This window comes from Cavia porcellus, unplaced genomic scaffold (genome assembly GCF_034190915.1).
Source record: "Cavia porcellus strain 051 isolate PalLab524CR breed Dunkin Hartley unplaced genomic scaffold, mCavPor4.1 scaffold_1, whole genome shotgun sequence".
NCBI classification, from domain to species: Eukaryota; Metazoa; Chordata; class Mammalia; order Rodentia; family Caviidae; genus Cavia; species Cavia porcellus.
The window spans coordinates 154,065,951-154,078,459 of NW_026947484.1; the positions used below are offsets into that span (position 1 = coordinate 154,065,951).

At 36.2% G+C, this 12,509-nt stretch overlaps 1 protein-coding gene across 3 annotated transcripts in view; it reads left to right on the top strand.

Annotated features, from left to right (window-relative positions):
• Pigk (phosphatidylinositol glycan anchor biosynthesis class K) overlaps positions 1-12,509 on the top strand; it is an 88,934-nt gene that overhangs the window by 51,241 nt on the left and 25,184 nt on the right. For all 3 annotated transcript variants that reach the window (XM_023561278.2, XM_003478811.5, XM_063258080.1), the window contains one exon: positions 11,983-12,067. In XM_023561278.2, the coding sequence (XP_023417046.1) occupies positions 11,983-12,067 (85 nt within the window). The remainder of the gene's footprint in view (positions 1-11,982; positions 12,068-12,509) is intronic.

A 12,509-nucleotide genomic window follows, 5' to 3' on the forward strand; every position in this document is an offset into this window, starting at 1 on the left:
TAAATTCCTTTAGGTAAATAAAATTCTTATTTCAAAAATAGTTTTCTCATAAAAGAAACTGAAAATTAAAAGAATAATGTTTGATTTTTTTTTTTTTTTTTTTGTCTTTTTCGTTTTTATTGGTACCAGGGATCGAACTCACGACTGCCTGCGTGCAAGGCAGGTACTTATGCCGCTGAGCTAAATCCCCAGCCCCATAATGTTTGATTTTTACTGTGTACTTTTACTATAATAATTAAAATATATGTAAGAAAGGAAAACCTTGTGTCTTCATCAAACAAAATCTTAATGACCATTTTCATTTGAGCTGCAGATGACATTAATTTACCAACACTGGGCATCTTGTCTGATTAAATTCATGTGGACACAGTTCTCCTCATACTCAGTGATACTCCAGATTTCATGCTTTCTGTAATTTGCTGGCATTCTGACCTATTATGTTAAGGAATGCCTTTTGTAATGAGATTGATTGACGTCATTTTAACTTTAATATTAAAGTCTTTCTCTGCCTTGATCTGATGGCTTCATCTTGTAATGTTAATATTTCCCACTAAATGTTCTAAAAAGTGAAAAATAAACAAAAATGAATGAATGAAATGTAAGAGTTCACAGGCTACAGAAGAGCTGACCTTGTCAGGTGATAGATAACCCAGTGTGTGCGTGGACTGAGAGCCACCTTGCGGTGCATCTTGTTTGCGTGGCTTCTGCTCCAGAGCCAGAAGTTCCGAGATACTTGACGAGCAGTTTAAACAGGGTCTTAGTACAATTAGCATATCTCACTTACAAAAATGTTTATTTTTTTTATACCAAAGGAATGTATATTTACAGCACATGTATTGAGAGAGAGAGCAGGAACCTGGTATTTTAGATCTCTATTACGATGTATGCTTTGTGGCAATTTTTGCACTTTTTTTGAAGGTACCAAGCTAAGCAGGTAATAGTGAGCTATATGGTGAGTCATAAAGCTGTAACCATAACAGCTGTAATTGCTTTGCATGAGTGTGATGTATGCATTTAAAATCTGTTAAATAATTAAAGTGTAAACTCAGACTTATGTTTTAAAAAACAGGTGATGGTCATCAGAATTTGTACTTGTATGCTTAAATGCTCTTATGCACATCTTCTAAATTGTAGAAAATTATTAAAATATGTCTTGCATCTTTTACTAGTTTTCTTTATATTTCTTTGAAGATTAGGCATAGTAAAACTTTGAATATCCGAAAAATGAGGCAGCTTTTGGTAATAAATAAGCACATGAAACTTGCCACTGAATTTACACTGACTATGAGAAATCCTACTTATATTTTAGATATGAAGACACGACGACTTTAATGACCTTTGACATTCAGAGTTTCAGATTTCATTAGAAGGAAATGTTTCTCAATAAAAGAATACTCTGTATTATTCAGAATGAGATGTAACATGTCACTTTTTCAGAATGAGAAATTAATATAAATGAAATAGGGAAGTAATTTGAATTTATAATAAGGAATAATTAAAATGGTGACTACATTTTTTAGAGCAACTGTTGTGTTAAAAACACTGTACAAAGATGCCCTACAAATTAAGAAAAATTTCCTTAAGTATATAGCTGAGCTGCCAGGACAGCAGGTGTGTAGAAGTAAACGTTGTCTGATGAATAGCACCACTGGCTTCCCCCAGATGGCCCTGGCTCACAGAAGGAAGAGGGGCTGCAAGGACTTGGCCTCTTAACAGTGTTTAGGCTGGGCATGGCTGGTATTCCGGGCATGCAGGTGGCAGCCACTTTAAGTAGAGATCAAACTAGTGTAAAAATAAATGTAGTGAGGCAGAAAGTGTAAACTAAATAGCTGACAATAGAAAGATTACCAGGCGACAACTAACCAAAAGAAGTCTTATAAAAATATTTTAACATTAGGTAAAATAGACTTAAAGAAAGCACATTAGTATTAGCAAGAAGACAATGAAGGATAAGACATTTATCTCACCAGGAAGAGAAAAGCATATAAAGTTTTAATTACTCAATAATAGCTACAGAAAATTTAAAATGAAAGTTTCCATTTTAAAAAAGGAAGATTGGTGAATTCACCATTGCCAAGGAAGATTTCAGTGTCATATCAGAAATTGATTCGAGATTCCTTCAAAAGTTTTAAAATTGAAGGTATGAGCCAGACAGTCTGTAAGTTGATCCAATCGAGCCAACAATTAAGGAATAAGAATTTTCCTTGATACAAAATCTAGCGTTTACAAACGTCAACCCATTACTGCCCCAGAGTTATATGGGCTGATGCGGGCCGTCAGACCACTATGGAACCTGCGGGGTGGTGGGTGGGTGGTGGGCGAGGCGGTAGCTGTAGCTCCGACTCAGACCAAAGCTGGCAGGACTGGAATGAAGTGACACAGGTTCAGTTCGCATGAGGGTTCGGCAGAGAGCCATCCTAACAATATATGCAAGATACGGTCTTTGAGAGATTGGAGATAGATAAATTTTTAAAATTCACACTGAAGAAATTGGATTGCCACAGAGGAAAAAAAATAAATTAGATTTACTTTTTACACTGTACATAAAAGCAAATTGTAAATGTGATAAGCATCTAAATGTAAAAGAAGGAAACATCAAAACTTGGATAATGTCTTTTTAAATTTAGGAGTATGGAAAGGTTTCATGCTCCCCAAAGCACAGTTAATAAAAGAAAAAGTTGATGGTGTTTACAAAAATAAAATATATATAGCCAAAAAAAAAAAAAAAAGAGAGAGAGAGAATGTAAAGGTGAAATGATTTGCAACATGTATGCCAAAAAGTTTCATCCAGAATAAATAACTGCATATTGATTTAAGAGAAATCCAATAAAAAATAAGCAAAAGAAATACGGTTTGGAGAGAAAAAAAGATTCCTATCTGGTGACCATATTAAAAGTCTTTTTGAGAGATGGAAATTAAAACACTGAGGTACTATTTCATCTTAAAAGTTCACTGCTGATGAGGAAGGAAATGTGAGATTATACATTTCTGCTGACAGTGTAAATTGAAAGCCATTTTGGATAATTTTTTTTATTGTTTCTAGAAAAATTTAAAATGTGCATGATATGTGCCCCAGCAAGCCTGCTTCTGAATAACTTCACACAGAATAATTAGGAACCTTTCTGTTTAGGGCAGACAGGAAGTATTTTAGCCTTTGTGGAGCACAGAATCTTGGTTGCAAATACTATTGTAGTGCAGTGCCAAACTTTGACTTTGGTATAATTTTCACTTGTCATGAAATCTTATTCTTTATTTTTTTCAACCATTTAAAAATATAAAGACCATTTTTTAGCTCATGAAACGTAACAGGAACAAGTGACAAGCCATACTTGGCCTTATGTAATCAAATGAGAAAACATCGGGCTGAATCATACACAGTATCATTTATTAATGAAATGATTTATGGATGTTCTACATATTTTTCATGTGTACACAGATACGCTAGTAAAAACAAAGTAAAGTGACTAGTACAGTCCACATTTAACTCCTGATGGGACAGAATACAGAGTAGAAGCTCAATACATTTGAGATTCTGCTGCTCCGTCTCCTTTTCTTCCCTTTTTCATCTTCATTTCTCCTCTTCCTCTCTTTGTTCTTTCTTCTGATATCTTCCTCAGGCTCCCTCACTATTACATTAGGATTTGCCAGGGTGCTACGAAGATAGATCCTGAGGTGTACAAGTTGCAGGTTGTGTGAACTTACAGGAGCCCACCTTCAGCTTCTGCTAGACACGAGGTTACTGCGGAAGTTCCTCACATGAGAACTAGAACTTGGCTTTTCTGGGAATGTGTTAAATCAGCTTTACCCAGTCACTTGAGAGCTATCCTTTGTGCTTGCACTGTAGCTGACAGTAAATTAAATTTCAACATTCGGGCCTAAATTTATGTGACCTTAGTTCTCTGCAGAGTTAATATGACCGCTACCTCACGTTACATCTCCTTCCTGTGGCTTGGCACCTCCCTGGTGCTCTTTAGAAGAGGCTGTAGCCAAGGTCAGATCTTCCTGCCTTTCCCACAGGCTTTTGGTTTGGGAATTAGACGAATGCTGATGTGAGGAGTTTGCAGGGCGATCTTTCAAAGGAGGTGAGGCTGGAGATTATCTTCTCAAAGCTCTATAACCCGTTTCACACAAAATAATCCTCAGGGACTCTTGGCACCTTTCTGGATTTGAAATAGCGTTTTGCATTTGTCCCTATTGACCACTAAATTAGAGTTCTGTTTTCTTTTAGAGTGTCTTTAAATTTTGAGGAATATCAGAGAGTCCTGGGTATAGCAATTGTATCTTACACGTGTGTTGTCAGCTATAACCCTAAAACACTTTTAAAAATGTAGCTTAACCATGGGAGAATTTCTGTGCTTTTTAAAAAAACGATTGGAATGACAAACTAATTTTGTTTCTCTGTTGCATACTTTTAGTTTCAATTCTTTGGATCTGTTGTGTTCAAGATGTTAACATGAAGTTAGATTCTTGTTTTCGGTATAGTAAGTAGAAGATTTCTTCTAAATGATTTTTGATTGCACAGTATGTTTTAAATTACTTATTGACCTTTTTAGTTTTTAGTTTGAATCTCACAGAGCACAGTGTCACTGTTTTCCTGTTCTTAGAGTTTAGTTTTACCATTTGGCAGTGCCTTGTGCTTTAGCCTACTGTGAGCTTTGTCATTTTAATATGGATTATCTGATCTCAGTGTGGCCTTGTAGAATAAAACCTTTCTCGGAAGAGACAGTGCTCTAAAGATTATAGCTGTATGTGTGTTTAATTGTGCAAGACAGATAACCATACTACTAAGTTTTTGTTAGTTCATCAAACAGAATAGTTTGTACTGTCATTGTTTGTACATTTTTTATGCTTTGATTTTGTAACTTACACAACTACTTCTAAGATAACAATATGTAATTTTTCAACTAGTGATTTCTTACTGCTAATTTTTTGACTAATCATTTCTTTTGAAATTTTGTATTCCTTTTATTTTTTTTTGTTTTGCTTCTTTTCTCTAAATTAAAAAAAAAGGATAAAACCTTTCTCTGAGTCACAGATGACCTTACATATGCATGACCTGCAAACAACTTTGTGTGTTATTTCAGGAATGCTTGGAGAGCGTGGAGGAAAAAGATTTTTTTAGGACAGTGAGCATCTGTGAAAAAAAGAGAAAAGGACACAAAAGCAACAGGGATTGTACAGACTAATTTCATAGGTGCATAATTTGCCAGCTGCATTTTATTTATTTACGAAGATTTAGACAGTATTTTAATCACATTTTCATTTGAAATGGTAGCATGGCCATTTCTGACTTAAAATCCTTTCACTGAGTAAACAAATTTCTTTTTGTTGTCACAAAAGCACTTTGTGAAGCTTTTTCATGCTGAAATTATTCCTTTTAAAAATTATTTTAAAAGACCAAAGGAAGGACTTTGAAAAGAGATTAAAGAAAAAGATGTCCCATAAGGAGATCCTTAAAAGGCCTCAGAATATGAAATAAAGGAATACGAGGATGACTGTGAGAACTTTACCAGTTTACAAAAGAAGAATTCCAGGTGTCTGTGGTGTGACAGCAACACGTAAGCTAAAAGCAGCACCTGTGGTCTCTGTGACATTGCAAGCGGTGGGGGGAGCAGCCTTCGGAAAGCGCTGCTTCTCAGACCGTGGAAGGCATCCTGCAGAGGGGCAGGGTGGGGACAGAGCTACCCTTGGAGTGTTAGTGGCAGCAGGAAAGGAGAAAGAAGTCCTGTAAGGAAGGAAGATAGTATTTAAAAAATACACTCTTCCGTCACCATCGCCACCGCCACCGCCACCGCCACAAAGAGCCTGAACAGAAGAGGGCGCTCTAGGACTGAGAAACCTGGTCTGTCACGCCCTCCCTTCCTATAGCGTTTTGGATAAATTGCCCTTGCCAAACTGGAATAAACCGATGTAAATAGTCCTCAAGACGGAAAGAAGGACATTTCTCAAATACAACGTTATTGTAAGAATAAGATAGCAAATTAAGCTAAAATTTTCTTACTAAATTGTATGTGGACGTTGACAAAGAATGAAAGCAAAAATAAAGATATAAAAGTACAGAACAGAGGAAAACTGGAAGGCAACACTCACACTTGAATCACCTCTATTAAACCAGCTGTTGCATTATGAAAAGACACCGTGAGCCAGGCGTCTAACAACTGTCACTCTGTATAGATAAAACCACAGGAAGATGTGTGAAGTAGGAGCTGACTGAACTCTGGAAAGAAATCGACCAACATGAAAAAAGGAAAAGAAAAGAAAAAAGGGCAAATCATTTCAGAAGTGAAAAGTTAAATTACAGAGTACCCACGGGAAGATGGATATTACCAAAAGTTCAGTTAGAGACACAAAGAATAGAAATGAAAGAGCCAAGGAAATGACACTGGAATAAGAGAGATAAAAAGGATCTGAGGTAAAAAATGACAGAAGATCCATTATATCTAATTTAATGCTTGAGCTAGAAAAGCCAATGAAAAATGAGCAGAAGCCACATTTAAAGTTATAATCAAAACTTTTTGGAAATAAAGTATCTATATTTCCACATAGAAGGACCACTGTCTCCTGTGTACCTGAGAGAACGGGTCCAGAATAACCAACCTTTATGATGTATCTTAATAAGAGCTTAAAATGGAAATGGGAAAAAAAGGCATGTGGCCCTCCAAGATAAAAACAAGAAGTAATAATTATCCAAAAAGTTAAGAAAAATATAGTAAGATTGAATAATTTACATGGAAAAATATCAAATTGCTATCAAGCTTTCTTACAGCAACATATAAGGAAGTAAACAAAAATTCTCAATAAAATTTAATTGAGGATAAAATATGTAATAAGTAAAAAATTATAGATTCATGTTGCCCAGGTTTTCTGGGTCATTGCACCACATGCAGCTTTGAAAAGTGTTGCAGTTTATGAAGAAAAGTTTCAGTCCTATCAGTGACTGGAAAATGCTAAAATACCTGGATCTGTGCTGCCATGATAGCTGCTACTTATTTTTAATGGTTCACCAAAAAGTAATATATAAAAACAGAAATGTGTTTAGAATTTTTCTTAAGTTTCTTGACATTTAAAGGTTACTTAAAGTGATTTTCCAAATTTCAAATATTTTGTATAACTAAAGAAATATTTTTATGTTGTTTGAGAAACATTTTGCAAGTAGAATGCAAAATTCCATCTTCTATGTAGTAATTTTAGGTTCTTGGAATAACAAGTAGTGACCTTTTCAGGTTTCTTTGTCCTTAATGTCCGTGATGTGATCATCATCCATTTTTTAGCAGTTTTAATTTCAGTTTTTGTACCTAACTGCTGGTGAGTTAACAGAAGTCCCAGGGTGTCATCCAACTGATTCATCACTGTGTGCTTCCCACCACCGTCTGCAGTAAAAAAGATGCAAACAGGAATAAGTGGGTTGTACTGAAGAATTTCCTTGATGAGGAAGGAAAAGATTTTCATTGAGTTACTTAATCTTTTTACTACTGATTTATACTTTTAATATATATTCTTGATAAGGCCCTTTTCTGATACACAGAACATTAAAATTTTTCTCCCTCTCCAGGTATGGTCTTGTTTCTTTACTTTCTTGATTGTGTTCTTGGAAATACAAAGGTTTAAACATTTATTTTTTCTTTTGTTGCTGTCTTTGAGTTTTTTATATATGAAAATGTGGACAGACTTTTAAAACATTGTGAAATGCTTTAAAGCGAAGTTTTGTTTTTTGGGCAGTGACGGTATTAATGTGTGGTGAGATGTAGCTCCCGTGACAGAGCTGCATGAGGCGCAGCTCTGCATGAGGTGCAGCATGAGGTGCAGACGAGGTGCATGAGGAACAGGTGTTGTACCCCACAGAGCAGAGGCCGGGGTGTCTGCAGAAGTGGTTTCTCCCAAGGCGTCTCTTTGTCCTCTAAATAAATGACAGCTTCCCTTGGTGTCTTCAGGAGGCCTTTGTTCTATCTTGTGTCCTGATCTCTTCTTACAAGGACACCAGACTTGTTCAACAAAGGCAGCCTGAAGACTTCCCGGAACATTGGTTCATTCTTTCAGGAGCCACACTAGGAATACCGTAGTCTCTTCCTGAGGTACTGAAGGGTAGGGCTTCTAAATGTGACTTTGGGAATGTGGGGGGAGGAGCACAATTCAGCCAGTTATATATAAATAATATTTACTGTTTAGCCATTTGACAGTTCCCTGACATTAAATCCACTTCTACTGTCACATAATCATTGCCCCCTCCATAGCCATCTCTAGAACTTTTTTCATTTTGTAATCTGAAACTGCTCATGCAAGCTCTTTCTCCTGGCTCCTGGCATCCACCTTTCCACGTTCTGTTTCTATGAACAATGTTTTGAAACAGTTTTTCCCATCATTTTAAGACTCTTTAAAGTTTCTCCCAGATTATTTTTGTGCTAATCCTGCAAGATGTACTTTACTTAAAGAAGAGATTCTTGAAGCTCTCTATTGATGTACAAAATTTTGTTTACTTGTATATCTGCCCTTTTCTTAGGAGAGACTCTAGATTTCAGATTCTTTAACTGTAGTCCTCAAACCGTAAGCCAATCTTGTTCCATTTATTTTCTAAGAAAATTTGAAATTTAGATGTTTTTTAAAATTTTTTTAAAAAAAGTAAAACCAAACAAAATAAAACAATAAATCAAATCAAAACAAAACAGTGAAAGTGAGACAGGACTTCAAAATAATATAATGGGAAATCAGCAATGGCTATAAACTATCTTGTCATCTTCAAAACAGCTGCCCATGCCATCAGATATAATAAAATCAAAAGAAATAAAACCAATCAAAGCAACAAAAATATTACAGGACTTTAAAACAAAATAATCGGGAATTAACAGTGGCTACCACCTTCCCTTTTTAGATGTTTCTTCCCTTCCACGTTCACGCTGTCTGTTGTACATTTAGGATCATACTAACTCCTTCAGGTTTTTATGTTAGGGAAACAGCATGATGTTCACCCATGTGAATCCAAACCATGTTACCCAAGAGCGTGATCACAACCATTATGCAACCATTTATCTACAAGAGCCTCATGATTTTCCTTTATCGCTGAGTAGCTTTCCATTGTATAAAAATGCCATATCTTTCTTACCCATTCTGTGGTTGATGAGCAAGCTACCCCTGCTTTTTTCTGGTTCCCTATTGCATGGAGCATTGTTTTCTCTGTTTTGATTTTCAGTCTATTAATTTCCTTTCAAGTTAATGTGTTTCTTATATACTGCATATTGATGGATCTTGTTTCTTGTTTTGTTTTGTTTTTTGTTTTTATTGGTACCGGGGATCGAACTCATGACCATGCGCTTGCAAGGCAGGTGCTTATGCTGCTGAGCTAAATCCCCAACCCCAAGGATCTTGTTTCTTAATCTACTCTGCCTGTGTTTCTTTTTATTGATGAATCAAGGTCATTTACATAAATGGTTATGGCCAACGTGTACTGGTTCATCTTTGCTATGCCTTTTTCTGTCTACTTTTTTGGCTCCCTACTTTTCCTTTCCATTCAGTGGTCTGCCCCTTTCAGTGATCCCACTCTGCTGCTGTTCCTGGGACTGTGGTCATTTTTGTCTCTCTCTGGAGTATCCTTCAATATTCTTTTTCGTATTGGTTTGGTGGTAATGAATTCATTCAGTTGTTGTCATGGAAGTATCTTGTTTCTCCATTAATTTAGGAAGATAGTTTTGGATAGTTTTGCAGGGCACATCAAGTGAGTTGCAAGGTTTTTTTTTTTTTATTTAGGATTTGAAATACTTCACTGCAAACTCTTTTTGAATTGATGGTTTGGGTTGAGAAATCTGTTGTGATTCTGATGGGCTTTCCTTTAAATAATCTGTTTCTTTTCTCTCACAGCCTTTAGTATTCTGTTGTTGTGCTGAATTACTGGGGTCTTGATGATCATGTGTCTAGGTGTAGGTTTATATTAGTTACGGCTAGTTGGAGTTCTGTATGACTCACTTACTTGTATGTCAGGTCCTTTTCCTATGCTTGAGAAGTTCTCTGTTATTCTGTAAATAATCTCTTCATGTTATATGTGTTGACTCCTGCTTTTTCACTGACACCCATCATTTTAAAATTATTTTTGTGTTGCAGCCATTGAATTGTTATTTCCTGTTTTTTTTTTTTTTTTTTTTTTTTTTTTTTGTCTTTTTCCTTTTTATCGGTACCAGGGTTCGAACTCACTACTGGCTGCTTGCAAGGCAGGTGCTTATGCCGCTGAGCTAAATCCCCAGCCCCTCCTTGTTCTTTTTAAGAGATCTTTCCATTCATTATTGCCAGCTGCCATCGTGTCTTCAATGTCTGAAAGTCTGTCTTTCATTTCTTTTGAGCAGTTTTGCCAGCTTTCAATGGAGTTTTTAATTTTCCAGATATCTCTTTGAGTATGTTTTGTGAATTCCAGTTCTGCTCTATATTGTTCACTCAAAGTTTCCCTCATTCTCCTGTGCTCCTCTTTTTTAATCGATGACTTCTTTAGATATGACAGCAAACCTTTTATTGTATTTGTCATTTCTTCTTTTCCCTGAGATATTATTTCCGATCTGATTTCTTTTACAGCCTCATGAAGTAGTTTTGTTAGTTCAGTTGACATCATCTCAGGAATTTTAGGTGTGCAACTTCTGTTTTCTCCCATGTCTAAGTCTCCAGGACTTGTTCTGTTTGGTCTGGAGGCCAGAGATTCTTTTTTGCTCCTTTGTCTTGACATTTTCCTGGGTTCTTCAAGATGAGCAGGTTGTGAGGTCCCAGGCACTTCCCAAGTTAGCTACCCATCCACAGTGTGTAGGGATGTGTCAGCACCTGGGTTTCTCCTAACCCACGTTCCACAGGAGCAGTGGGATGTGGGGTGGCTTCTCCAGGGTGTGGTTGGCTGCTTCTTGCAGCCAGTGCTGGCTGCCCACAGCGAGGGTCCTGATGGCGCCCTGCCTGTGCACGGGCTAGGCTGGCTGCTTCTCCCTGCCCATGCTGGTTAGAGAGAGTCCCTACGGGGTAGCTCACATGCAAGCGGGGGCTGGGCTCTAAAGTTTACTTTTAAATCTAATTTTAAATTGGTATGTAATTTATAAATTAAAAAGTAAAAGGAAGTTTAAATATACTTATTTCTTGAAATCTAATGTTTACCATTTCTAGAATGATCAATAATTTCAAAAGCTTATCATTCTTTTCATTTGGGATGACTTTTAAAAATTTATTTTTATACTTTACTGTTTTGTAGGAGGTAAGCATTATGCCAAATTTACATCTCATTTTAAATGTGGCTCTTAAAGGGAATACTTTCCATATAAAATCACTTTTGAGAGTTGCTTTTTCTTTCTTTTTATCCATATGTTAGTAAACACTTAATGAGTATCATATGATGAACATTGACTATACAGAGGATGAAACCTGATTTTTATCTTTAAGGGTAAAAATAATATCCCTATATGGTTATAGGTCAGTTGATATGGGTAAAAGTGGAGCAAAGGAGAGAATTAGTTGTTGATCTGAACAGATGCAATAGTGTGGGACAAGAGAGAGGGTCCTATAGGTGCAGACCCCCGCCCCCGCACAGGGAGGTGGGAGCGGGGCAGGGGTGGAGTGGGAGTAGGGGAGTGACCAACTCTACAAACGACACCTGGACAAGTGTCGAGGGGGTAAAGGTGAAGCTTTGGTGTGATTGGAGCCAGATTTTGAAGGGCTGTGATAGAAACCATCTCCTATCAGAGGGCTCCTGAAACATTTTTAATTCTCAGTATAAAAGACAGGAATAAAGAACATTAGGTGATATTAGATAATGTTATTACATAGTAACTAAATATAGTTTGAATACATTTTGTTCATATGATTTAAAGTTTTCATTAGTGTTCTTCAAGATTATTGATTAATACTAGTTAGTTCAAAAATATACATTTTAAATATATATTAATAAATTTCAGGTTTTATTTATTTAAATATTTTACATATTTAAAAGTAGTATTTGCTTTAGCTTTTTTAAAAATTCCTTTCTTTCAGTTACAAGGAAGACCAGATGGATGAGGAACTAATGGAACCACTGAAATATGCTGAACAACTTCCTGTAGCTCAGATAATACATCAGGTTTGCTTTCCATTTTATTCTTGTGAAAGAGACAAGATTTTTAATCTCTGAAAAATGATTGCTTTTGTTAGATTTTTCAAAATCAATGTGCAGTAGCTGAAAGGCATTTTAGGCTGTCGGTCCCTGTTTGGGCTGCACTGATAACGGTTAAGTTTCATTTGTTGCACAGCATTGAAATGCTACTTGCTCTGTAACACTAGAATTCTTACTAATGTCAAATACAGAGTAATCAGAATTGCCTTTTGTGGATTAATAACAAATCTTAATTTTAGAAAACTTTCATTTTAAACCATTGCATGTGGTACTTGTTGGTGACAAGGAGAAAGCTGCAAATACAGCATGTGGCATAATTCTTTGGGGTGGCTACAAAAGAGAGATGATCTTGTGCTGCTTCCCCCTCTGCTCCATTATCAACCCCTGGGAAGGGTAATTCTAAATGTAA